This window comes from Leopardus geoffroyi, chromosome A1, assembly GCF_018350155.1.
Source record: "Leopardus geoffroyi isolate Oge1 chromosome A1, O.geoffroyi_Oge1_pat1.0, whole genome shotgun sequence".
NCBI classification, from domain to species: domain Eukaryota; kingdom Metazoa; phylum Chordata; class Mammalia; order Carnivora; family Felidae; genus Leopardus; species Leopardus geoffroyi.
Genome location: NC_059326.1, coordinates 119,943,213 through 119,970,535, shown reverse-complemented (window position 1 = coordinate 119,970,535; position 27,323 = coordinate 119,943,213). Strand labels below are relative to the sequence as shown.

Here is a 27,323-nt window from a genome sequence, read left to right as displayed (position 1 = left end):
GACTTCATAAATGTGTTCTGACTTCAGGAGATCCATGGACCTGTAGAGAGTGACATCCCCAACCTCACTGGATTTTAGCACTGCAACCTAAGTTGGGGTTCTATACATATGCTTCCTCATTCATTCGATCCATCGGATGTTCTTAGTTTCTTCATATCAGCAAATTACGGCCCTCATCGTAACCAGTATTTAAGAAGTGAACCACATATATCGTTCTGTCCAGAAGTGAACTACAAGTTCCTAAAGCTATTACTAAGCTCTGGGAAACTGGCATGAATCGGGGGTAACCGAACGTTTAATCGTGTAACTTAGAGCTCATTTCCATTGTGGCAGACCACACTTTCCTCAGGGGATGACTGCACTCAAACAAGGACAGAAGCTTCCCACCGACTTGGTGGCTCCTCAGATATTTCCTGATCAGGTCTATATTCATCTCCATAATCAACACCCACAGTTGTCTTAGCTACTTGGACTACTTCGGGTAGGTGTCAGTTTAGAGTTGACCCAGATTAAAACTGTTATTATTGTTTTAATCAGATTTCCTACCACCAGTTTTGATCACTGGGGAGGTCTAAGGATTGCCTATGGAGAAAAAAATTCACGACGGGTCAAGGGTCAGGGACGTACGCCATGAACATTTTCTTTGCAGTGTTGGGTTTCCTATTGAAAGCAGGCGGTAGAAGCAGTGGGGTGGACTGACATCTTCCTCCTCCTCCAGTTCTTACTAGTGCGTCTCTGTCTTGACACCGTTATAGTCAGGCCTGAAATTTAAGGAAGCTGGAAACTTGGGCAGTTAATGTAGATGGCAAATTCCAACAGGGCCACAGGAATCATCCGACCTAAGTGAGTTTGGGGATATTTTATCTGTATTCAATTTCTTCTTGACCCATTCAATTCTGTGATTCTTTGCAGGATTGCTATCATCGGGATGATGGTATTTGGGTATGGTATTAAGGAACTTTGAAAGGAAACAAGACATATTGGTAGGCTTTACAAAACTATGTTGTAGTTACGAACAAATGCCTGCTAATATACTAATACATAAACGGACACCACTTAAATTCATAAATGGTAAATCTCTTAACAACTCAACTCCCCAGGTGAACTTTCTTTTTCACTTAAGTAGACCTTTAAATTCCATTTGAACCTCAGGACAGGAAAACATTGGCTGCGTTTGTCGCCCAGAGGTGAGGGCAAGAATTACAAAAATTCAGAAAGATATCCATGTACTAAATAGGCACTAGTAACAGGAATCAAGAGAGAACCTCTTACATAATAAATGTGCATCAACAAAATATTTCAAAAGGAAGCAAGTGGTCATTACTTTTCCCTCCTACAGACGTCATCCAGTTGCCTTTATTACCTGTGATACATATACACATACACACACACACAATAAAAAATAAAAATAGGAGTGCTTGGCACACAAACAATGATTGACAAATTATTGTTTAAGTTCCCACTGAAATGCATGAGGAATGCTGAAAATAAAAACTGGTCTTTTCATCCTCATTTACCACAAGCCTATGAAAGACCTATTAGTACATTTATGGAATACAGAACCATATGGATAGATGGCTATTAACAGTTTCTTTTTGGCTGTGTCTCTACAGGCCAAAGATGGACTCAAGAAAGATAGCTTAGAAAGCCAAAACCTTCATTTTCAAGCTCTAGTTATCCAGTTGGGTCGTGCATTCATATCAAGGAAATGACAGCCACATCGTAGTACAGACACAGCCAAATCCCAGAATACTAAAGACAAGACCAGCTACCAGGAAGTAACAATGTAGCACTGTAGTTTGAAAAGGCTATGAGAAATCAGGTAGAGTGTGGAATACAAGTGCTTCTTAAAGAAACAAAACAAAAGGCTGGACCCCTATTCAAGTCCTGTGTGTTGTTCTTACTTCCACAGCCATATAGGGACGCAGAGAACTGAATGCAGATTACATGAAAAGCCCAGGCCATTAAAACGTGGGCAGGAAGGACTCTGAAAACATTGAGAGAAGGAAGGTAACTCAGCTCAGGGTGGGGAAGGCTGAGTGTGGGGTCAGGGAGAATTTTCACGGCTAGGAATGTCTGTTTCTTTAATACAAAGAATGTTTTACTAGCTCTTCTCACCCTCTCCTAGTGCAGAGAAAGAGCAAAACCGTACTATGGAGCCTGAGGGTGTTCATTTCAAAATAAGGAAGACAATTTGTTGACGACGAGGGTTACCTGATGGTAGAAAGTGTTGCCAAAAGAGGCTGGGAAATCTTCCCAGAAGGGTTTTAAGAAAGGAGCTGAGACTCCTCTGTCTGAAGGAGTCTAAGAGGTTGCTGCTGGGAGCAGGGGTGATCCCCTTAGGATGCCCCGGCCCTGGGGACATGTGTGCACTGTGTGTATGTACATACATCATTGTGCTTGTGTTTGCACAAATACTCATGCATATGTCGTCAATATAAACTGGCACATAATAGATTTGAGTGAAAAGTCATATAAATCTGCCATTCCCCCCCACCCCATAAACAAAAAGGAAAAGGAAAATTAAAAAAACCTGAACCTATGCCATTGGGCCAGATCTCTTTCTACCATGCTCTCATTCAAAGGAGGGAGGGAGAAGATGAGAGAAAAACCCAGTTGGGGAGAGAGGACTCCCAAGGCCTCTCAGCTACTCCTCTGTAGCTGGCTCTCCTTATAAGTAAGATGCTCAGCACACGGGACCCAGTGAACAAACAAACAAGTAACCAAAAAGAGATTTTCTTATAATTCCACATCTGGAAAGAGATCTACCCTGTGGATTTAAATGTTAAGGTGAACTAGGTAAATAGGCAGTAGTGTATTGATGGGCTACTGTTTCTCACAAACGTATTGTTAGTTGTTACTTTTCTTTCAAATGTGAATTTCGCTAGGAGGTTTATTTCCAAATGGTGACATGATTTCTTTCTTCTCCCATTGCCCCGCCCCCCGCCCCTCCCCTATAGATGATACTTCCGTAAAAGTTCAGACTGCCAAGGATGTTTCCTCTCGGGGAACCGATCTGGGATTTTGATCTTTAGGAAATCCTGGATGCATTTCTCCAGCTCTTCCTCAATGGAGAGCTTTTCCTTAACAGCTTTTTTTTTGCTGCTCATGTTCGACTCCCTGGAGCCCGAAGTCAGAGTCCGGAGCAGATCGCTTTTCCGCCGCATCTCCGACTGCTGGATCAGCTGCACGGGGCCCTTCTTGATGGGACGGTCCAGAGTCTGGATGTTGGTCTGGCGTGTCACGGGCCCACAGATGACCGTCTCCTGCGGAGAGCTGGCCTCAGACTGGCTGTCGCAGCTAGAGGTCGAGAGGTCATTGCAAGATGTGCCACTCTCCCCTTCTTTGTCGCCTGCGGTGCTCTTGCAGCAGCAGTGGCAGTGTGAGGATGACCACCTGGAAGGCTCACCTGCAAGGAAGCACAGCACCCAAGGGGTTAATGCCAGTCACCTCAGTCTGGAGGAGCAGCACAGCACCTGAACACACACGCACCCAAGCGTCCACAGCCACGTCTTCAGAAAAAGCTGGGGGACACACAGGCCGGGCTACAGCATGACTACCCAAAAGCCAAATCTGCTGATGGAAGGAAGTTAGTGGTCTACTGCACAAAAGGAAGGATGGTATCACGCTTCCGTCCACAGGCATTGTGACCAATGGCTCAGCTGCACCACCCACTAACCTTGTCACCCTGGCAGTCCCCTTCCATTCTCAAAGCTTCAGCTTCCTCACTGGGAAGGTGAGTATAATCACCCTCCTACTACCTTGAGTTTGTAGGGAGGATTTAAATAAATCAAGTGAAATGCTTAATGCAGTGCATGATATTTACCCTCCGTAAATGCTACCTGATTTTACTGTGGCTGACGTTAAACCCGGATCCAAAGCTCCACGTTACTGTAATCAGGTACAAGAGGGGAAGGGTCAGGGAGGGCTTCCTTTGTGGCAGCCCCCAGGTGAGTTCTGCACAGCCATCAACTCATGGGAGCCGTGTGATAATTCTAGGAGCTCAGTAGCCCCACTCCTAGTTCCCATACAAGGAAACTGAGACAGACCCTGAGAATTTAAGAAACTTACCCTAGTCTGTACATTTTGCAAGTGGCAGAGCTGAGATTTGAATGTAAATTTCCCAAATACCATAACCAAAGCAATTAATCATTCTTCTTGAATTTGCTTGACTGTAAAAATTCCTGCGTTTCTTTAAAAAACAATGTTCAGGGTTTAACTTCTCTCTGCAGTCCTTGCTCACCTCTCCTCAGAAATATTTATCACTTTTTTCTCTGAATTATGGTTTTGTTTTCAAAGTGCCTCTATTATTGCACATATCACATTTTGTTATAATTCTTTTTTACTTTATGCATTTCAGCTATTCACCATGAGCTCCCTGAAGTGGGCACAGCTAGTGTCTATTGTTGTAACCCCAGCAACTAGCTCGGAGTACAGTGTAGAAATTCAATAAAAGGCTGTATCCTAACAGTCACTTTTAAGTCCTGGATCTAGCCACACCTGAAGCTGGTACTGTCAGTAGGCTTTTAAACTCTATGAACCATTGTATTATATTTAAGCCAATGTGAGTTCCTCTCTTCCTATTCCCCTCAGTCTTGACTCATAGCATTGCATTCAGCTGTTTGGAGACAGACTCATTTTTCAGATACGTGGTTGGTGACTCTCTGAACTAGAAAATCTACAGTTAGGGAACAAAGCAAGTTCCTAAACATAAGTCACTGCCCCCAGCCTTCTATGCTCCGAACAGTCTTCTTAGAGTCATGAACTTGATACTATCTACTCATCATATATTATATGCTGGGCATTTCATATAGCTCATTGCATTTAAGCCATAAAAAATAAAGGGAAATGAGTCCCCTTTATGATGCTAATATTGAGGACAAGGATAATGTAGTATCTTTATGTGTTTAAAAGGAGACCCAGTTTTGATTTGTGCTATATCTTATTCTCATAAATAATGAATCATATTATAATAAGATTCCACTTTAGTGCCATTTCTAATATGGTCAAGGTAGAGGAAACCTAAAAGGGAAAAAGAAACTATTTGCAAAGTTATGTCCTGTCTTCTTGTAAAAGGCCTGTCATCTACATATCTAAATAACTTAAATATTTATAGACACTTATCTTAAACATTTTCCAGAGGGAGAAAAAAAAAAGAGTCCCTGTGAATCGCAACTCCCAGCTCCACAATTATCTCTAAAGTATACCCACTCTTTCAGACCACTTTTTAAAATGTGACTGTAATCATTGTATTTATACACCCATTAAATGAAATGCAACAATCCAATTAGCCAAAAGGAATCACCACAGCAATAATGTTCTACTTCTCCCAGGCTATTACCAATAAATATCTTCCATGCAACAGGGAAAATGCTCAACATGTACCAGCTGGTGACTGAAAATACCAGCAAGAGAAAATGTTTTGTCTGCCAGCTCAGATTCTGAGGGTATCGTTTCTCTCCTTCTGAAGGCAGAATCTGCCTCTACCTCTCCAAACCCAGCCATCCCTATACTAATATGACTTGATGGAGAAATGGCTCGAATGCACTGGGCCAAAAAAAAGTAATCATATCAGGCCAGAGCTGATCCAGTTTGATCCTTTTTGAGAAAAGTGCAGAAACTGACCTAAATCTTAAGAAAAAGGAAGGAGAGGAAAGAAGAGACAGATAGAAAGGAGAAAAAGAAGAAATATGTGCTGAGATATGCCTGCCCATTATCTCACAATGAAATGACAAAACATTTTGGCCATAAACCCTGCTGAACAGGTAGAAGTGCAAGCCTGTCCTGTGCTCTTCTCCCTAAGAGTTACCTTCCCTACCGCAAAGTCATTTCCTTCAGCGGACTTGGAGGGACACCCGGGGCTTTCCTAAAAGTCCGTTTAGTAACACAAATACCATCATCGGACAGAGCGCCGTGTGTTTCTGCAGAAAAACGTACACAACACTCACTGCACGTCCAAGCCAGGAACCTGGGATAGATGCGGAATCCTCCCTAACCACTGGGCTGATCGTGGATTCCAATGTCAGCTGGGATTCTCCAGCTTCCGGGCAAATAGAAATATTACTTTCCACCTCCTCCAGGCGCTATCGCTATTAAAGGGAAATTGAACAACTTAATTTTAGTGGAGCCCATTATACTACCACGTGTTTCAATATTTTATGAGAACATTTGAATGTTTTAACGTTTTTGGCAAGATAATTCATAAGAAGGCTTATGAAGTCTGTATATTAGGTCAGAATCAAGGAAGAGAATGGTATTAATCCAGCTAGAGATACTGTGTGAAGAGTCATCATGAAATGCGAAAGATACTCAAATGTAAGAAGACAGACACCACTCCGTTTCTTTTTTTGGAAGCACTGTCTCTCCGATTACCCGCTTCCCAAGAACTTAAACAGAGCAGAGGTTTTCAACCAGAAGAGAGAAGTGATGTGTGTGGGGGCTGGACACAGCCGCTCTTAAAGTCCCACTGACATGTGCTCAGCAGTCCTGGCAGATGTGGAAGGATCTGCAAAAGGCCAATCTTTCTGTAACTCAAGGTGTTCTAGAATCCCCTCAATTATAGCCAATTACGATCTCATAAATGCCTTGGTACTTAAAATCATAACATACTTTTGCTCCCAATCTGCTGAGCTTTCTATAGAGGCTGAAACATTTCTCTCCATTTGAAGAGAAAATAGGTTACAACTGATTAGCCAGATACAGGGAGAAAACCATTTCATCCTAAGAAAAGTCTGATTTATTGATACTAAAAAAGCAAAAAAAAAAAAAAAATTGTTTTTCGAGGGGTTTATTAACTGGTTAATGGTCAAACAGCACAACCGCACTCTTTATTTTTAAATAAACCATTGCTGAATTTGTTGGATATTCTACCATTTGTGGTGCCCAGCACAGAATAGAGGTTTGGTAAAAAATGTTTGATGAATGAATGAATGAGCCCAAACACATATGCTGAATTGCATTAAGATCCTAACAGGGCACAGCTTGTAGGCTCCAGAATAAGCCCCACAATTTGTCAGTTTGGATAAATTACTTCACCTCTATGAGCCTCAATTTCCTCATGTAAAAAATAAGACAAGGGGCACCTGTCTGGCTCAGTCAGTTAAGTGTCTGACTCTTCATTTCAGCTCAGGCCATGATCTCAGGGTTGTGAGATCCAGCCCTGCATTGGGCTCCGTGTGGGCACGGAGCCTCCTTAAGATTCTCTCTTTCTCCCTCTCCCTTTACCCCTCTCCCATGCTCGTGCACGTGCTTGAGTGCTGCTTCTCTATATAAAAAAAAACAAAATAAAATAAAATAAGGCCAATAATAGTATCTCCCTCAGAGAGGTTTTAGAAAAATGAGACAATTAACGTGAAGGTGTTTCATGGCTGGCAGGCAGCACCCAAGAAGTATTGCTTTCATCTGTACATAAGTGCTCTACTAAAAGCCAGACGTTAACCTACATAAACAAAACAAATCAGGAGCCTGTTAGATAAGATTAGTAGGTTCCCACCTATGGGCTATACAACCAATTGTTAGGCCTGGCTGGAACATCATGTGAGGAAGGACACAAATGCTGAGACTGGACTCATCAAGAAAATGTATAATGACATTTAGTAATGTCTGTTGTTGGTGTGGGAGTGGACCGTGACCACAAGCACACAACACAGTACGTGACCAGGGAGACTTTCGGAAAGAAGTTTCCTTTACCGTGCGGGGCTTAGAATTTCACAAATGGATGCATCTTCTGAGATAAAAATTGACTTGAAGACACATAAAATAAATTTAAACCCAGAGCTGGGAGTAATTTGTAGTTTGGATTAACGGGGGAGGAGCAGGACCCTCAACTGGCCTAAGTCCTTATAGCTCAAATCTTCCAACATTGTACAACTTGGAAATATTGAGGACCAATCAAGCGAGCTGTACGACTGTACACGGCCCCTTTCGACTATAGCCCTAATGGCAGAAGTCCTTACTGATAAAGGAGGAATGAAAGAGGAAAGACTACAGAATATTTCTCCCCTATGAAAAATTCAAACCGAGCCGCGTGAAACATGACTTAGCAAACTCACAGAGTGCTTATGCATTTTTAAAAGAGGGAGCTCTGCAATCTACCCACACTTCATATTCTCCACCTGCTAATGGCTGTGAGCACAATGCACATCATTTACAGCAACAGCTGGGAAAACTGCTTTCCCCTGTCTTCCCTGTCAATGATGTAGGAGCCTGCCAGTCTGGGAGCTAGGTGGCTAGATTTAATTTATTGAGGCTGCTGAAAGACTTTCTTGGTATCCTGGCTGAAAAGTCAATAATGGCCAAATTGATGTTTTCATAATTCTGCTAACCTTGGAAAAGATATTTCATAGTAGAGACTGGGAAGAGGCAGGCTGTGCAAGCTTCTGAGAGGAATACATTTTCAAGCCTGGTGATCATCCTTTCTTGCTTCCTTTGCCACTCATGGACATTTGGCCTTGGATGGGCCCAGCTGGGGCTCCTCATTAAGGGGTGGCAAATTTGGGTAAGAGCAGACAGTTAAATCAGTCACGGGTCAGTCGGGGCCAGTCAAGAAAATGCATATGCCACCTGTAATCTTAATAGGGAGAAATGAATATAAGGAATCGGCTAAACAGGGATTGGAAGGATGAAAAAAGGTGAAGACAGCACTGAAGAGACAAATACAGAAACTGCAGGGGGGCAGCTACCATACTTAAGGGTGGGGAGACAGATGGAAGACGGAGTCATTAGAACCTGGAAGCTTGCAAGGGTCACTCTGTGGAGGTGGGACCCAGGCATCTGAGGAGGGCATGTGGCCTGCTGGTCCTGGTATGTCTGAAGGGCCTCGCTCTGCAGAGGACAGAACAAAACAAAGTTGGGAACTGGGACCAACTGCTTCTGAGATAAATAAAATCTGTGTTAAAACTACAAGCAGCGAGCTGATAAGGAGTCCCTCCTCTGTTCACGACTAACAGCCTTCATCTGGCAACCCCTCTGGACAGCACAGAACCCACCGGGAAGCCCGCTGGGCAGATGCAAAGTGAGGTGAGCTGAATCCCCAGCATCACACAGCAGAACGGGGAGGGGTGGGTTTGGGGCTCAGAGACAACAGCTTAATAAGAGCACACTGACCCCACCACGGGGTGGAAAGAAAATAAAGACACAGTTCCTGACCTGCTGGAACAGGTGCTCAAATGCAGGAGTGAAGAAATGGAAAGGACAGAAACCATCACCTCAGTTCCATGCCTGCCCTTCTGCCCTTTCTTATACCTGAGGGTTTTGTATTTGTTCTCCCTCTGCCACACTCACTTTTCTGATTTTCACCTGTTTTGTTCTTTTTTGTCCTCCAATGCTTGGCTGAGATGTCGCTTTCTCAGAGCAGCCTCACCTCTATCCCCCAACCAGATGGAAGCCAGACCCCAGCCTCTAGACCACTTCTTCTGCGCCACCACAACGTGTAATTATGGACGTGCTTCTACATTTATTTGTTTAACGTCTGCTTCCCACACCCGACTGTAAGGCCTGTGTTTGTTCCCTTCTGCGTTTTAATGCACACTCCAAGCCACATACAGACTAGTGTTTCAGGGCACATAGTAGTAGAGGCCCAGGAAACATCTGCATGATAAATGAATGGGAGAGGAAATGGATGGGGTGTATAGAAATTTAAATTTTTGGTTCAGAGTGTATGATAGAGACAGTAAACCCTACACACACACACACACACACACACACACACACACACACGTACGCATGTTCACACACACGACGGAAAAATTTGACATGCAAATGTAGTTAAATTGGAAAATAATGGGGCACCTGGGTGGCTCAGTCGGTTGAACATCCGACTTCAGCCTAGGTCATGATTTTGCGGTCCATGGGTTCGAGCCCTGCATCAGGCTCTGTGCTGACAGCTCAGAACCTGGAGCCTGCTTCAGATTCTTTGTCTCCCTCTCTGTCTGCCCCTCCCCCACTCACGCTCTGTCTCTCTCTCAAAAACAAACATTGAAAAAAAATTAAAATGGAAAATATTTAGGCATATCACTAGACGTTTGATATGCATTGACAACAGTGTGCTGACCAACAGAGATAAGGGTAAGATCCATAGGCATACCCAGAATTGAATAATGCATGTACGTACGTGTGTGTGTGTATATATGTATGTGTGTATATATGTGTGTATATATATATATGTGTGTGTGTGTGTGTGTGTATATATATATATATATATATATATATATATATATATATATATAATTTTTTAAATGACCATCATTCAATCATTTATTGATGTAAAAAACCCTTGGGGGTGTGTGGATGGCTTGCTTGGTTGAGTGTATGCTCTTGATTTCAGCTCAGGTCATGATCCCAGGGTCGTGAGATCAAGCCCTGTGTTGGGGTCCATGCTGACCCAGCTCATGCTCTGTGATCTCTCTCTCTAAGGATATATATATATATATATATATATATATATATATATATATCCTTAAAGACATTATACAACTTCAGTAAAAATTAACTTTCCTAACCATTCAACCATGGTCTCTATTCATGTTATTTTCCAATTTGGTAATGCTCAGACATATCCTCCTACCTCAGAATTCTCACCTGTGGGATTTCTCTTTCAATAAAACAATGTGATGGTTTGCATAAAGCAGGAAATGCTGAATTCGGACTTCCTGGCCTACCACCTTGCTCTCTGAATTTTCCTGGATGACTCATTTATTTCCAGGGGCTTTTTACCCTTTTCCAGGTTCTCTTTGCCCTTTTCTTGCTTTCTTCCTCCTTACTGTATTTCTTCCTCTTGGTCTCAGCATTTCTCAGTTAAGATCATTAGGAGTTACTCCTGCCTCAAAAGTCCTCATTTCTCTGTTTCAGAGGGAAGTCTTGTGGCCCATCCCGATCCCTTTTCCTACCCAGTCCTCTTCAGCGTGGCTGATCCATTTTACATTTTTCTTTACCCATTTTTTCATAAGCTTGAACTATTCCCCCCAACAATAACGCCCACTATAAGTCCTCTCATCCAATACCTAATGGTCTTTTGTCTCTTAGAAGGAAATGTATATGTAATGATGATAGGGTTTATTTGTTCTCTTTTTCCAGTAGAAACACCCTTTTTCTCCCTTTCAAGAACTGCCTCTTCCTGACCCCATACTGTCCTCAAGCGACTGTCACACATGCTGCCATGCCTAGCCACGAGGAGAGGACACTGGACCCCTATCTGAACCTCCCATCTCCCAATCGCGTGACCCCAATTGTGTGAATCAGTCTTCACTGAAACTGTTCTGCTGTAGCTTATGGGTAAAATATGTTCTAGTGTGCGATATCACCAGGCTAGAGGGATGTGAGTTCACTGGCCATCTTTCCCACCAGTTGAAGAGGGCATTCATGTGGAAAGAAGCCAACCAACACAGGCAAATCTGAGAATACTCAAGAGACAGAACCCTACATCTAGCAGTGTCTCAAGCTGGCCCCATTCCTAGGCTTACAATTTCATAAGCCAGGAATTTTCTTTGCTTAATCTCATGAGAGTTAGTTTTCTGTCCAGTAGAGAAGTAATCTTTTTTTTCCCTAATGTTTATTTTTGAGAGAGAGAGACAGAGCGTGAGCAGAGGGAGGGACAGAGAGAGAATGAGACACAGAATCCAAAGCAGGCTCCAGGCTCTGAGCTGTCAGCACAGAGCCCGATGTGGGGCTCAAAGCCAAGAACTAACCAACTGAGCCACTCAGGTGCCCCCAGTAGGGAAAGAGTCTTGAACACTCCATTACTTTCGTATGAACACTCAAGGCCTGCCTGATTTACCTCTGTCATCCTTGTGTCACTCCAGCACTAATGCGACCAGTTCTCTAAGGGCAACTGCTCTTACTTGGCTAAACTATTCCATAGGTAACTTGTTTCTTTTATGGAATGGTGCCTCTTCGCTATACGAATTCCAATGAAGTTGACTAACACTCTTGGACGTACTAAGGCTCTCTTGCCACCTGTTATACACAACTATTCTGATAGTGGATAATAGCTGTATCTCCAAAACCAGAAACTTAGCGTAACAGATATAATTTATTGAGAGCCCCCTATGTGCCTATTATTGTGTTCAGTACTTTATAAAATCTTCACAATGTTCTCTTAGGTGGATGTTATTCTTTCCTTTTTGTGGAAGAGGAAATTATAGCTCAAAGTGGTTAATTATCTGATCAAGTTACCCCAGCCATCCCACATGCTGTCCATGAGCCCCACTGACATCTCTGAATTCATCAATGGCAGCTTGGAAGTGGCAGACACTGACCCAAGCCTCCCTGCTCTACGATACAGCTCTCATCTATGACTATGAGGGGGATGGTTCTGTGGCAGGGATGCTGAGCTCCAGCCCAGGTGACAAGGGACTGGGGCTCCTGTGTCACCCTGCTGGCAGAACTGTACAGGTCCCCATGAGGGTCGGAGCAAAGGCCAGGGAACGAGGGCTTTCCGATGTGATTCTGTGCCCACCTTGCTGAGGGCACAACCACTCAGACACAGAGGGTAGATGTCCTTCCCAGGACAGGTAGCCTGATCTTGCAGGCCTGCAATGGTGGCTGTGAGGCCCAGCTGACCTCTGCAGAGGTGGCCAGACGGCACTGGGCCCCATCCCTGAGACCCTCAGGCAGCCTGCTTCTCCTGTATTCCAGGGCCCAGAGCCTGGAATCGCCCCTCCCACCCCAGAACCAGACAACCCTCCAGTCAGTCACCTCCACTCCCAGCTGCCTGCCACTCATACGGACTGCATCTTTGTGTGAAAGGAAGCAACCCTCCCACCCCTGAATTAAAAATATGCTCTTCTAGGGGCACCTGGGTGGCTCAGTCGGTTAAGGGTCTGGCTCAGGTCATAATGTCACTTTGTGATATCTCGGTTTGTGAGTTCCAGCCCCTCATCAGGCTCACTCAAAGCATAGAGCCCACTTTGAATCCTCTGTCACCCTCTCTTTCTGCCCCTCTCCCACTAGTGCTCACTCTCTCTCTCAAGAATAAACATTTAAAAAAAACCCAGAGGCACCTGGGTGGCTTAGTCAGTTGAGCATCTGACTTTGGCTCAGGTCATGATCTCACAGTCTGTGGAGTCAAGCCCCGTGTGGGGCTCTGTGCCGACAGCTCAGAGCCTGAAGCCTGCTTCAGATTCTTTGCCTCCACCTCTGTCCCTCCCCTGCTCGTACTCTGTCTCTCCCTTTCTCTCTCTCTGAAAAATAAATAAAAAATAAAAAATAAAAGTGCTCTTCTCTCAAAAAAATTAATCACTTGTAACTTTTAACTAATTTGACAAGTGGCAAACTAAGAATTCAGAGCCAGATCTGTTTTATACAAAGCCTCTGCTCTTTTTGTTGGACACAATATTCAGTATCACGGAAGCTTTCTACCAGAGATATTAAAAAGTGGAGTAAGCCCAAAGGGTCCAAGTGCTGACTTTAAGTCATGGTAGCCCCAGTGACTCCAGCACTTCAGTAACTTTTAGAAGTAACCGACTCACTGAGCAACTTGAGAATCTGTAGGACTTTTATCATTACACTTATATAAGAAACGCTAGTTCTGCCTCCCGAGCTGACAGGAAAGAACTGAAGATGACTAAACGAGGGATGAAGTGTTACGGGCACTCCTCCTGCTGTGTGGGCACGCCAGCTCTATCCGCCATGCTTCAGCTCCAACACAGGTGCTGTGCTAGCAACCTGCAGTCCTTGAAGTACGCACTTAGCACAGGAAAAAAAGCCTCTTGCCACTTAACTAAGATATAATGCTTACTAATACTGCTCCATGGATTTTCAACAACCAACCGATATGTGATACCTCCTCAAAGGCAGCAAAATTCAAAACACGACCATCTATGGTTTAGTGGCAAATGCAAACCTAAACTTGGAGTGATCCTCCTGGTAGAAGGGGAAAAAAATAAAAGGCAAATTAAGCCAGAAACGTTCTTTAAGGGCTAGAGAACCCTGTGCATTTTATGAGAATCACAGATACAATAAAAGAGGTGCCTTAAACATTTGTAAGTCACCTTAAAACTACTCTGAAGGGAGTTGGGTTAACCATGAGAAGCACAGCCGGCCATGAGGCGGCCCACCTGGACCACGGTGCCGAGCTCACTGTGGGAAGGCCCACGCAGAAGCTGAGGAAAGGACCTTTGAGGCCTCTGAGCATCCTTGTTTTATAATGAGGAGAAAGAAAGGGGCCTAACAGTAAGTGTCAGAGCCAAACTCCAAGCCTGGAGCCCTGTCTGGGACCTTGCCAGAGACACAGCTAGGAAGATGTGCAGCTCTGTGGGCAAAATGAAAGCCAGCTGGAGAGGGGCTCACGTCTGGACAGTCTTTCATCTGCGGTGGGGAAATTCACAGGGAGAGTCCACTGCTGAGTCCAGTCAAGGTAAGCAAAACACAGAAGGGTCTGGAGAGAGCAGATTCCTGCCATATGTTCACACACCTAACGGTGAGAGACAGAGACAAAGAGAGAGAAGGAGGCAGCATCAGTGGTACCTCTACCTGATGATAATGCTGACCTCTGTTTGCACCCACCCTGAGCCACACACAGGGCACTTCTCCTGCACCATCTCATCGAATCATTACAACCAGTGAAGAGAGGTGAGGAATTGCAATTCCTACCTCCTGGATAAGAGGCTCAGGGAGACCGAATCTCCTAGCTCCTAGGGAGACTCACATTCCATCAGAGGAATTCGCTTAGAATCAACTCTCAAAGGCCTTATTTCAAAGCGCATGTACCCACAGTGTAAGAATAACTATGACACATCAGTGTGCATCAGTTTATCACAATGCTTGGGCTCAGCGGAGGAAGCCTAGGAATTCGCAAATGGCATTAATGAAAAATAAGAATGTCCCACATGTCATGTGCGATGTTAAGTGCTTTATAAACATTTTATTCTAACAACACTCTAAGGCAGGGTTTCCCACTACTGACATTGGGCTCAATAATTCCTTGCCATGGGGGCTGCTCTGTGCACTGTAGGATGTGTATCAGCAGGCCGTCCCTGGTTTCTATGACCACCCTCTCCTCCCTTCTTCAGTCAAGACAACTGAAAACGTCTCTGGGTATTGCCAAACATCCTCTGGGGGTGGGGGACAAAATCACCTCCAGTTAAGAACCGCTGTCCTGAGGTAAATAAACACTGTTCCTATTTTATGATAAGGAAACTGAATTCCAAAAAATTTGACTAATTTGCCCATGAATCATACAGCTAAAAAGGCGAAACCAGGATTAGATTTTTGGTCGATCTGACTCCAAGACTGTTCCACTTGTTCCACTGTTATGCTGTGGTGCTCCTGAGAAATGCTGCCTTTCTGAAAAACAAATCTTCCATTCACAGGAAGTTCCAAAAGAAGCTGAGTAAAAGGAAATGAAGAAAACTGACTTGCCTTTTCACTTTTCATAAAATGCAAAGAACACCTCATCTTTGCCAGGTTATCTTCAGATAATAGAATACAAAGATGTGCAGAATTTAGCAGCTCTGCCTGAACGTGTTATCTCTGCTACATGGTCACTGATTCATTACTGTTCTTTTATTTAGGGTTTCAAAATAGGACAATGGCGGCTCTGCCCAAAGACTTTTCCCACCTGGCCACAGCCTATATTCACAATCACCTCATGATAATAAACGACATCAGATGGAGTGGTTACTACATTCCAAGCATTGCTCTGTCCTTTCCTTGCAGGATCTCATCTGAGATCTAAAACATCCTTCTGAGGGTTAATGGGGGGGTTGGAGGGAGGGGAGGGTGGGTGATGGGTAAGTTGGAGCGCACCTGTTGGGATGAGCACTGGGTGTTGTATGGAAACCAATTTGACAATAAATTTCATATTAAAAAAATAAGAAAAAATAAAAGGTCTCTGCTTAACAGAAGACCATGGGGGAGGGGAAGGGGAAAAAAAGTTAGGGAGGGAGCCAAACCATAAGAGACTCTTAAAAACTGATAATAATAAACTGAGGGTTGATGGGGGGGTGGTAGGGCGGGGAGGGTGGGTGATGGGCATTGAGAACGGCACCTGTTGGGATCAGCACTGGGTGTTGTATGGAAACCAACTGGACAATCAATTTCATATTAAAATTAATTAATTACAAATAAATAAATAAAACATCCTTCTGAGGTAGGGTCAGCTGTGACTTGCATTTTGCCGAAGAGCTAACTGAGGCCCCATAGCTGACCCAAAGTCTATAAGAGGCAAGCTGTGATGCAGGCCTGGGTGGTCCAGCCCCAGCATTTCCATTACAAGTCAGGCAATAACTAAAGCCTTGTGGTTCAGAACTTGGGCTTTGGAATCAGAGAAACAGGAATGGAGCACAACTCAGCTGGTGACCTGCAGCTTCCTCACGTGAGAATGTTAGAAACAACAACACTTCTCTGGTGGGAGCGCAAGGATTAAGTGGTATTTGTCCGCAGCATGACTAGGGTCCTAGAATATAGTCGATGCCATCGAACAATGGGTTTTTTTTTAAAGATAACCGATCACTTTGACACCCTAACTGGCAATGTTTGTGTTAGTTACAGTTGTGAAAAATTTAAAAGGCAATTTCAATAATGATAACTTGACAGGTAATTTCTTGTTTCTTCTGCTTTTCTTCATCTTCATGTTACTTAACCCAGATCTCTACTTTCCATTCTCATTATGGGCTGTTTACCAAAAAACTAATCCCAATGCATAGACTGATAATATTTAGGAAAACATTGCTTAAGAACAAATACATTACTAGATAAGTTCTCTTCCTCCTGGCTCTGGTGTGACTGCAGTGACTCTAGGGCAAAAGAATTTCTGAAAGGGGGTAAATTGTGTACCATGATGATAGTTCACAGTTACACCTTTATACATAATTTTCCCATTTCTCTTAAGTCATAGTTATTACACACAAATGCACAACCTCATAAAATTGCCCAACTCACTCTTCCCTGATACGGAGAAATACCCTTAAGTCATGGAGCACACCAGGGTTAATTCATATAAAACAGTCTTTAAAGTGTTTTGACAGATATATCCAATATAAATGAAAGCAGAGGGGTATTGCCAACATAAATAAGCACTAACAATTTCCGCATAGTAGGGCATGGAAAATAAATGTCTCCCTGATCACCCTGGGGAAGTTACACTGAGAGAGATCCAAATTCTATATTGCTTGGTCTGTAGTTGTTAAATATATTATCTTCTCTTAATTGATGATTAGATCCCTAGTAACACATTCTTTTTTTTTTAAGTTTATTTATTTATTTTGAGAGAGAGAGAGAGAGAGTACAAGCAGGGCAGAGGCAGAGAGAAAATCCCAAGCAGGCTCTGCACTTTCAAGACAGAGCCTGACGTGGGGCTTGAACTCATGAACGGTGAGATCATGACCTGAGTTGAAAGCAAGAGTTAGATGCTTAAATTACTGAGCCACCCAGGTGCCCGTCCCCCTAGTAACACACTCTTAATTGTTAATATTTGGAAAATAGCTAGAAAATAACTTTAAAAAGAGAACCAAAAAATATGAGTCCAATTTCATTTTTCTGCATGTGCTTATCTACTTTTCCTAGTACCATTTATCAAAGAAATGATCCTTCCCTCAATGAGTACTCTTGGCTCCCTTGTCAAATGTTAGCTGACCATATATGTGAGGGTTTTTTTCTGGGCTCTTGATTCTGTTCCATTGAACTATGGGTCTGTTTTTATGCCAGTACCATATTGTTTTGATTTCTATTGCTTTGTAATATAGTTTGAAATCAGAAAGCCCCAGAAAGCTTTATTTTTCTTTCTCAAAACTGCTTCGGCTATTCAGAGTCTTATGTGACTTTATACAAATTTAAGGATTTTTCTTTCTTTTTTTAAATTTTAATTTCTGTTTATTTATTTTTTAAGTAAACTCTACACCCAGCATGGGGCTCAAACTCATGACCCCAAGATCAAGAGTCACATGCTCCATCAACTGAGCCAGCCAGGCAAGCCTGGATTTTTCTTTCTATTTCTCTGCAAAATGTGATTGGAATTTTGATAAGGATTGCATTAGCTCAAAGTGGATTAAAGACTCAAACAAACTCTGAAACCATAAAACCCCAAAAAGAAAACATAGGGGAAAAATGCCCTGACCACTGGTCCTGGTAATGTTTTTTTTTTTAATTTTTTTTAACATTTATTTATTTTAGAGAGACAGAGAATGAGCAGGGGAGGGAACAGAGAGAGAGGGAGACACAGAATCCAAAGCAGGCTCCAGGCTCCGAGCTGTCAGCACAGAGCCTGACGCAGGGCTCGAACCCATGAATTGTGAGATCATGACCTGAGCCAAAGTCAGTTGCTTAACTGACTGAGCCACCCAGGTGCCCCGTGGTAATGATTTTTTTTTAATAGGACACCAAAATTACAAACAGCAAAAGAAAGCAAAAATCAGCAAGTGGGACTCTATCACACTAAGAAGCTTCTATGCAGTAAAAGAAACAACCAACTAAATGAAAAGGAAACCTATGGAATGAGAGAAAGCATTTGCAAATCATGTATTTGACAAGGGGTTAATACCCAACATATATAAAGAACTCATATAACTCAATAGCAAAACAAACAAACAAACAAAAACAAAAAAAAAAACCCTGATTAAAAAAACGGGCAGAGGAACTAAAGAGACATTTTTCCAAATAAGGCATACAAAAGGCCAACAGGTACCTGAAAAGTTTCCAGGATGAGGAAAAGGTTGGGGGTTGGGGGTTGGCGGTTGGGGGGGGGAGGATAAAGACAGACTATTTCAAATTCCCTCCGCCCTCCTCACATTTCTCATCTCTTTCCATGAAGACATCTTTGTTTCCATAATTCTATGTGACATGCTTGCATCTATACAGTTGTATACAGAAGCATGGTGTAAAACAGAAAACGGACCTCAACAATATGAATATAAGATATCTTATATTTTTTATAAGACATTCAGTTTTACTCTTATGTTAATCTTGTCTTTCATTTAACTATTATGACCTCCTGGAAAGTAAGTGTCCATTTGAAAGTTCATTTCTGGCTGAAAGTTATATTCATTCCACTCTGACAATGACTTGAGAAGAGTCCTGACTTAGCAGGAGATAAGAAATTGTGAAACCTAGTATTTGTACAATACTTAATAGATTATAGAACCATTTCCATTCACTATACCTCATTTGATTCTCTCACATTTATTCACTTGGCACTCAACTAATATTTGGCGGCTCTCTGCTAAACACTGTCTAGGCCATGGGTTCACAGCTAGCCACAGGGATTTACATAATAACACTAAACAATTAAAAGATAATAAAATTTCAGATAGTGTTGAGGGCTGCAAAGAAAATAAGACAGGATAATATGATGGGGTGACTTAGGGTGAGAAGGTTGTAATCAACAGATGGAGTGATCAGATGGCATCTCCAGAAAAAGTGACATTTGAGTGGGGACCCAATGTCCAAAAGAAGGTAGCCTGTGAAGATCTTGTAGAAGTTATTACAGGCAAAAGGAACACCAAGTGCAAAGGTCCTGAGGTAGGAATAGGACAGCATATGCAAGGAGCAAAAAAGAGAGCCTGCATGGCTTGAATGCGGTGACAGAGAAGGAAGTGTAGAAAATGAGGTTAGAGAGACAGAAAGGGTAGGACCTCAAAGGATACAATCAGGAGTTAGGGTTTTTATACCAGGGCATTAGGGAGGAAGGCGTTCACAGAGGAATTACACGACTTTCAGTTGTGTTTACAACAAGCTTACTCTTGCTGCAGAGTAAGCTAGAGCATGGATTATGAGTGAGCAAGAAGAGAGGTAGGGAAATCAGTTAGAAGGCTACTCCAGAGCCCAGGCAACTGATAACAGTGACTTGTAAGAGTAGAGATGGAGAGCAGGGACTCGAAGAGATCCATTTCCTTAGTATCACTTTACAGATGAGGAAAGTGAGGCTCAGGAAAGCAAATGATTTGTCAAAGCTGGGTAGGAGAGTAGAGAATTTTTCTGTTTAGAAGTACAGTTATCCCCCTCAGGTCATGGTTGTGTCAGTGGTTAAGGCATCTGAATACACTGATTATTAAAATCTTCCACAAGCAATCCGTTTTTGAGAAAAGATGTTTTCACTGTATCTAGCCCTATCCTATACATCAGAACACTTACTTAGTCAGTCCTTTAGCTGATCTGCACCTGCTGGGGTTACGTGACTGACTGCACAAACTGGGAGCCTGGAGTTTAATTCTACAATCAGGAATCATTATATTGTTTGTAAACAATGACAGACTATGATAAATATGCATCCTGGTTAATTACTTCCTTCCCACTTGCTGTCTTTACTTTCTCATTTCCATCATCTTGTCACATCTTAGTACCTGATTGTGCGTTCCCCACAACAGGCAGAGGGAAAATAACTGCCAACATATTGAAATGCACGAAGACACCCCTGCATCCTTTGGGTTCTCAGAAACAGGAGCCAAACCTGAAGGTCAGAACCAGTGAAAACTAACAGATTTCAGTATGTTCAATGAAATCTTTACATTATTCTTTGGTTTGCACATTAGGTTTTATTTCAAGAAACAGAGTTCCTACTAGATTTCCATTACAGCCCAGCCCATGAGGCTGGATTATGAAACAAACAGTAACCCAAATTGCATTAGGGTATAAGACATTTGGGTTCTTTCTTTTTTTAACAGCAGGACCAAGGAGTAGTTAGTAAACATTTTAGGACAGGGTTCTTTTATCTACAGAAGAACAGCCTCTGCAGCAGAATTCTTGGAACAGAGAGAGCAGTCTCCATATGGTATATTAAATACCAACAATTCACATATGGTACAGTATAGGTGCTGTGTAAATCAAGCAGCAGTATAAGAGAAAGGCAGTTTCACATGGCAGTGAAGAACTTGGGCTGTGACGTCAGACAAATCTCAGTATGAATCACACTGCTACTTATAACTTGTGTGACTTGTGCAAGGTGCCAAACCTCAGTCTGCTCACCTGTAACATGGGGGCAATCACAGTACCTGCCCCATGGGGTTGCAAAGTAAATGCAAAGTCCATTTACATGGCTCCTGAACTAAACACATTTGTCATTGTTGTTACCAGTTATTATTAGTACAAATAATATATTAGTAATATAGATTGTTACTAATTATAAGTAATTGGTAATTACCAATCTATCATCACTAATTATTATAGATTACTCCTTAATCTGTTTCTTTCATGTAAAGGGAATGAATCATACATATGAAATATATGTACAATAGGAGCTTTCTTTCCCCATCAATGGGGTTGACCCTTGACCCTGTCCTACTCAGAAGTCCATCTGAACGAACCCACGGGTGAACAGACAGCTGGCCTACATTTTAGGATACAGGGAAGACCTTGCGTAAAGGTACCTCCGTTACAAGGGTGGATGGCATACTGCACCAGCCACAGTGTGAGATTCTTGTTCTAGGTACTGATCTGGTACCAACAAGTTATGTGGCTTTGGCCATATTCCTAAAACCCCTATATTTTTCTCATTGTTAATTTTGATAATATTACTACCCCACTTAAAACCTGCTAGGTTCCATCAAATGAGAATATGCATGAATATATTTTGTAAAATTATAATAATATCACAGCATATAAATTTGAGGTAGAATTTGTATCTTTGGTATTATTATCATTCTCATCATTATCATTCTCAATGTCAGTCTCACTGGCACTGGATTATTCTCCTGTGCATGACAGAGGAGATTCTTTTTTTAATTTTATTTATTTATTTTTATTTTTTTAATTAATTTATTTTTTTTAATATATGAAATTTATTGTCAAATTGGTTTCCATACAACACCCAGTGCTCATCCCAAAAGATGCCCTCTTCAATACCCATTACCTACCCTCCCCTCCCTCCCACCCCCGCATCAACCCTCAGTTTGTTCTCAGTTTTTTAAAAAATTTTTTTTTCTCAATGTTTATTTTTATTCTTGGGACAGAGAGAGACAGAGCATGAACGGGGGAGGGGCAGAGAGAGAGGGAGACACAGAATCGGAAACAGGCTCCAGGCTCTGAGCCATCAGCCCAGAGCCCGACGCGGGGCTCTAACTCACGGACCGCGAGATCGTGACCTGGCTGAAGTCGGAGGCTTAACCGACTGCGCCACCCAGGCGCCCCTGTTCTCAGTTTTTAAGAGTCTCTTATGCTTTGGCTCTCTCCCACTCTAACCTCTTTTCTTTTTCCCCCTCCCCCATGGGTTTCTGTTAAGTTTCTCAGGATCCACATAAGAGTGAAAACATATGGTATCTGTCTTTCTCTGACAGAGGAGATTCTTGACCTGATATTGGAGTCTCTTCTTAATCTAGTCTCCTTCCTTGCCCATATTTACTCTTTAGTGTTTGTACATTAGGTTTCTTGCCTCACTGATGACTCAGATTGCCTTTCCTGCCTAGAAAACCTTGCCTGTGCCCTCTTCCATTTGCCTGGATAACTCATCTGAAGAGTCAGCTTATTTGTACATTCTCCAGAAAGTCTTCTCATTTCCACCATATCCAACCACCACGGCCCTAGAGGTCAAGGTAAGGACCCTTCTTCTGCCCCTCCCCCAATCTCTCTTGCACCCACACCACTGTATTGTACTCTGTCAGGAGATCCTCCATCAAACTCTAGGACCCTCACCAGCAGGGACCATGCTTGTTCATCTTCTATGCCCACAGGAGAGCAAAGGGCTTACAAGGGCCACCCTGCTCTAGTCACATGAGTGAGCAAGTAAATGAAACACTTCTTAATCGATGAGGCTGACCACAGATTCATTAAATATTCACTACACTTAAATACACACAGTCCAGTGATTATCACCTTTCCAAGTCCACACATCACATGAGCACAGCTTCATGTGCTTCCTCAACGATGTTACTTGGAGCTTCAACTTCACTGTTCATCTATAGCTTTGTGCATATTTTGTTCAGAAAATTTCTCTATTCTCCTTCTCTCAGATCTTTAGAGACCACTTATGAATAAAAACAGTTTGTACAGCATAAGGTGTAAGAGAATGTTGAGGGAAAGACAATTTTAAAGAGCCGATCTTTTCAAATATTCATCTTTACAGCCATTGCAAGAGGTTGATTTTCTTGTTTGTTTTTACATCAACCAGGAAAAAAGAGACGTGGTGTAGTCTCAGAGATACTGTTGCCAACATCAATTCAAAAGCCTAGATCTACCCAACTAAAAATGAATCAGTCAAAAATACGTTCCCCAGTTAAATGAAATCATTAAGGAAAATGAAGAGTAACCTGAGACCATGGCAATTTACCCTCCTCAATGGAATGAAAAATGGGCAGAAGTCTGATATTGAAATTTCACTGGAATATACCCCTAACGTGTGTGTGTGTGTGTGTGTGTGTGTGTGTGTGCGCGCACGTGCATGTGTGTGTGTGCATAGGGAGAGGGGATGACTGAAGAGGAACAAAGTGACAGAGCAAGTCAGAGAGAGGAAAAAGTACACCCTGAGTTGAGAGACAGGTTGTGTTTTTAGTTATAATTAATTTTAGTTAAAAGCATGCAGATATTTTCTTTTAAGCTAAAATGTGAGTGTTGAAAGTCAAAAAGCAGTACATTACCCTCATATTATCCCTTTCTTCAAAATCCCAGAGAAATTATACTTTTTTCTCTTTGTGTGTGTGAAGGAAACAAGGAACTTAAAATAGTGAAAATAGGTAAGGAATTTAAATTAGTGAATATATATGAAGAATTACGTGTGCCTTTTTAGATATACCTAGAGAAAACGATTAAGTTCCAAAACGACAATCATATTCCTATTATTTGAAGATGATGTGTGTACTACGTATGTATTGCTACGGGTTTCAGAAGGTCTGTAAGCTTGATACAATTTGAAAATGGTATAGTATGACACATGGCAATGGCTTGCAGTTTATCTTTGAATCAAGTTGACATTTTTAGCACATTTAAACACGTAACACTGGGCACAAGTTTCCCTTCTGTGATGCTGTTGCAGGAGAAGAGGGCACAGACCCAGGGTACCAAGACAACAGCCCCTGGAGAACTGTACCCATATCAGGCATTCTCGACGGGTTCACTCCCAATTTATGCAAGGCCCTTACTTAAAAATCACAGACTGTGGAAGCCGCCACTTCAATGTTTGATTGCCCTCTTTGAACACGGCTAGTCCTGCCCAGAAATACTCCTTCTCCTTCCTCTACCTTGCTACTTACCTTTCAGACTACTACAATCCCTTGCTCCCCCACTAAAGCATCAGGCGCAACCATTCTCCCAGTCCATCTCTCTCCATCACACCACTTGGTTCCATTGATCCTGCTCAGCCAGAGGGGCCACAGTAGCTGGGGCTTGCCCCCAGGTCCCACACCAAACTCATTTATTCTCGGACTCTTCCTTCTCTTAGTCTCCATATCATCTACTACCGTGATCTCCACCACAGCAAGAGAATGCTCTGATAGCCAGTAAAATTAGGTACTGTTGCAGAAATTGAATGTGTCTTCCTCCTGTCAAATGGTGCTGGGGTACCACTCGGAGGAACCCAACCAGTAGGAAAATGGATTCTGGCTAAACGAGGAGGAGGAGTCTCACAGAATCACACACTTTGGAAAGGAGGAGGTTATGCAGAAGCAAGAGAAAATTAGGGGACATTCCACACTTGCCTCTCCCTCATCTCCTCCAGACTCAGAAGTGTGCACACTCCTCCATGCTGCCATGCTGCAGAAGAGGAGGAAGGATCTGCTACAACTCACAGGGGGAAAGCTGGGGGTGGGGCCTTCCCAGATAGCAGGGAGCCTGCGACCTCTTGGGGCCCTCCAAAACACTAAACCTTGCTTAGCTTACACTTTAGAAATGTCAGCTCCATGAGATCAAGGGCTTTTAACATCTTATCTATTACTGTATCCTCACTGCCTAAAAGAGTATCTGCACATAGTACACACTAACCCCAAAATATCCACTGAATGAATCAGTGTAATGCACTGGCTTTGGCCATTATATCTCCATCACCATATTCCCGTTCTGGGAAACATTAGTCTGAGCAGCTTTTACAGCTCTAAATTTCCCCCAAAGGAGTCACCAGATATTCAATGGTACTTCCCTTTCTTTGGGGGAAAAATGGCAATAAAATAGTAACTTTTACCTAGTGTCCTTAGCAAGGATAAATAAAGACCTGTGTGCACCTTTCTCAGAATGATGTATCCCACATTATTCCAACAAAACAAATATCCACTTTCTTTTTTTTTAATTTTTAATTTTTTTAAATTTATTTTTGAGAGAGACACAGAGCATGAGTGGAGGAGGAGCAGAGAGAGAGGGAGACACAGACTCTGAAGCAGGGTCCAGGCCCTGAGCTGTGAGCACAGAGCCTGACGCAGGGCTCAAATTCACGAACAGTGAGATCATGACCTGAGCTGAAGTCGGCCGCTTAACCAACTGAGCCACTGAGGTGCCCCCAGAAATATCCAACATTTTCAAAGTTTGCTTGAAAAATATGCTCAAAAGTTCCCCGCTTGCCATGTAGTGGTGCTCCCGAACAACATGGAGTGGAACTGGGCACTAAATGTGCCTCAAATGGAGTAATGGAGCTCCAAGTGGGTGTTGTTATTAGAGGTCATATTTGCCCAGAACAACCAGGAAAGAGGATGAGAACAGGTCACCACCAGCATGGAAGCAGATGCCTGTTGTGAACATGACCACTAACAGACTACACAGTCCACATTATCTCAGACATGTGAATAGAAAAATGAGGAAATGTGAAGCAGATGGTTGAAAGTGCTGTGGTAACTTCAGAATGTGGTAAACTCCCGATGTGCTATTCTAGTGTTGGGATCTATAATAAAAGGGCAGCACAATCACGTCCTGGGTGGACTCCACATTTTTGGTGACTTGAAACTTGAGATTCTTTGTTTGTCTACTAGTCACCAAGAGCATTTCTTCATCAAGATTATGAAACCTAGGTGTCACGCTTTCTTAAAAGGAATCAAAATGTGGACTAACCCAGAAAAAAGACATGTCCCTGACTCATGCAAACGAACCCCTGATAAGGAGAAAAAGGCAACCCACACATGTAGGGTAACAAAGAGAGAATGATAGAAAGTGCCTCCTTCTCAAAATTGAGTTATCAATGAGGAATCTTTACAAATGATATCCCAACACTTCCCATAGAAACTGTAATGAGTTTTAAGAAGCTTCTGATGCCAGTTAGGGCCCAACCACGAACTTTAACATTACTTATATGAACAAATATTTCCCAGATTTGATATTTATAGAATTGCAGATATGTGGCCCATTCACAGTGGGCCTTAAAAACTCCTTAAACATCTTAAAAAGTTGGCTGAAAGAAGAATCCACATTTACTGGATATTATCAGGGGCAGATGATAGAGGAGTATTAATAATGAGTTTCCTAAAAAAAAAAATAATAATAATGAGTTTCCTAGAAACCACAACACCGATTTACTCTGTCCATGTGACAAAAACAAAAAAAAAAATCCCATAAAGTTGAAAGGGGTACTTCTGGTTCTATGAATGCTTTAATTTTATGAAAGACATGGGTGATTTAAAAAAAAAATTAATGTTTTTATTCATTTTTGTGATACAGAGACAGAGTAGGGGAGGGGCAGAGAGAGAGGGAGACACAGAATCTGAGGCAGGCTCCAAGCTGTCAGCACAGAGCCCAATGTGGGGATCGAACTCATGCACTGCAAGATCATGACCTGAGCCAAAGTCTGACGCCCAACTAACTGAGCCCAGACATGGGTGATTTTATTAACTTCAGTTTTTTTAACAAAGATTTTTTTTTTTTACTGAAGTACAAAAAATGAAAAATATTTTCATGGGGAACCTCCTTAATTCTAGGTTCGGTAGCAAAATAATGCATAGAATAAGATTTAAGCTTGGGGTCTATTAATTCACTCTTGATTTCTCCATCATAGCTACAACCCTAGTTAGAACAATGTAGGTCAATTTTGTCATTGAAAGAAATCTGAGAGTCAGTCCTCCTTGATCCCAGTACACGTCCTCATCCCCACTGGCTAAATTTACTGAGTTTGGCTAGGCTCAAGGTTACACTAATAGCTTTTCCAAGAGGTCACACTGGAGTCAAAGGAGGCCACCTCTGAGACCTTAGAGAAATTAATTCCTGTAAAGGCTTGGTGTAGTTTAATATCTCAGTCCCAGATTGAGGCCAGGCTAAAACCAGTAGAGTAGGTAGCTGCTACAGGATACGATACTACAGTCTCAATGGTAGCACCCCTCCTCTTCTGCCAAAAATACTTCTTTTGCTGGCCAGTCAAGAATTCTACCATGATAAAAGTAACAACCCAAACAACAATTGCTCAATGCTCAAGAGCATTAGCAATGAACTATATATGACTCTAATCACATTTTACTCTTTATCCTGTGAAATAAATGATACTTTCTTCCATTTGC

At 42.4% G+C, this 27,323-nt stretch overlaps 1 protein-coding gene across 1 annotated transcript in view; it reads right to left on the bottom strand.

Moving 5' to 3' along the window:
• Window positions 1–984: 984 nt before the first annotated feature.
• KCTD16 (potassium channel tetramerization domain containing 16) overlaps window positions 985–27,323 on the bottom strand; it is a 258,260-nt gene continuing 231,921 nt past the window's right edge. Inside the window, exon 3 of the mRNA XM_045492522.1 lies at window positions 985–3,409. Coding sequence (XP_045348478.1) covers window positions 2,955–3,409 — 455 coding nt within the window. The 3' untranslated portion in view covers window positions 985–2,954. The remainder of the gene's footprint in view (window positions 3,410–27,323) is intronic.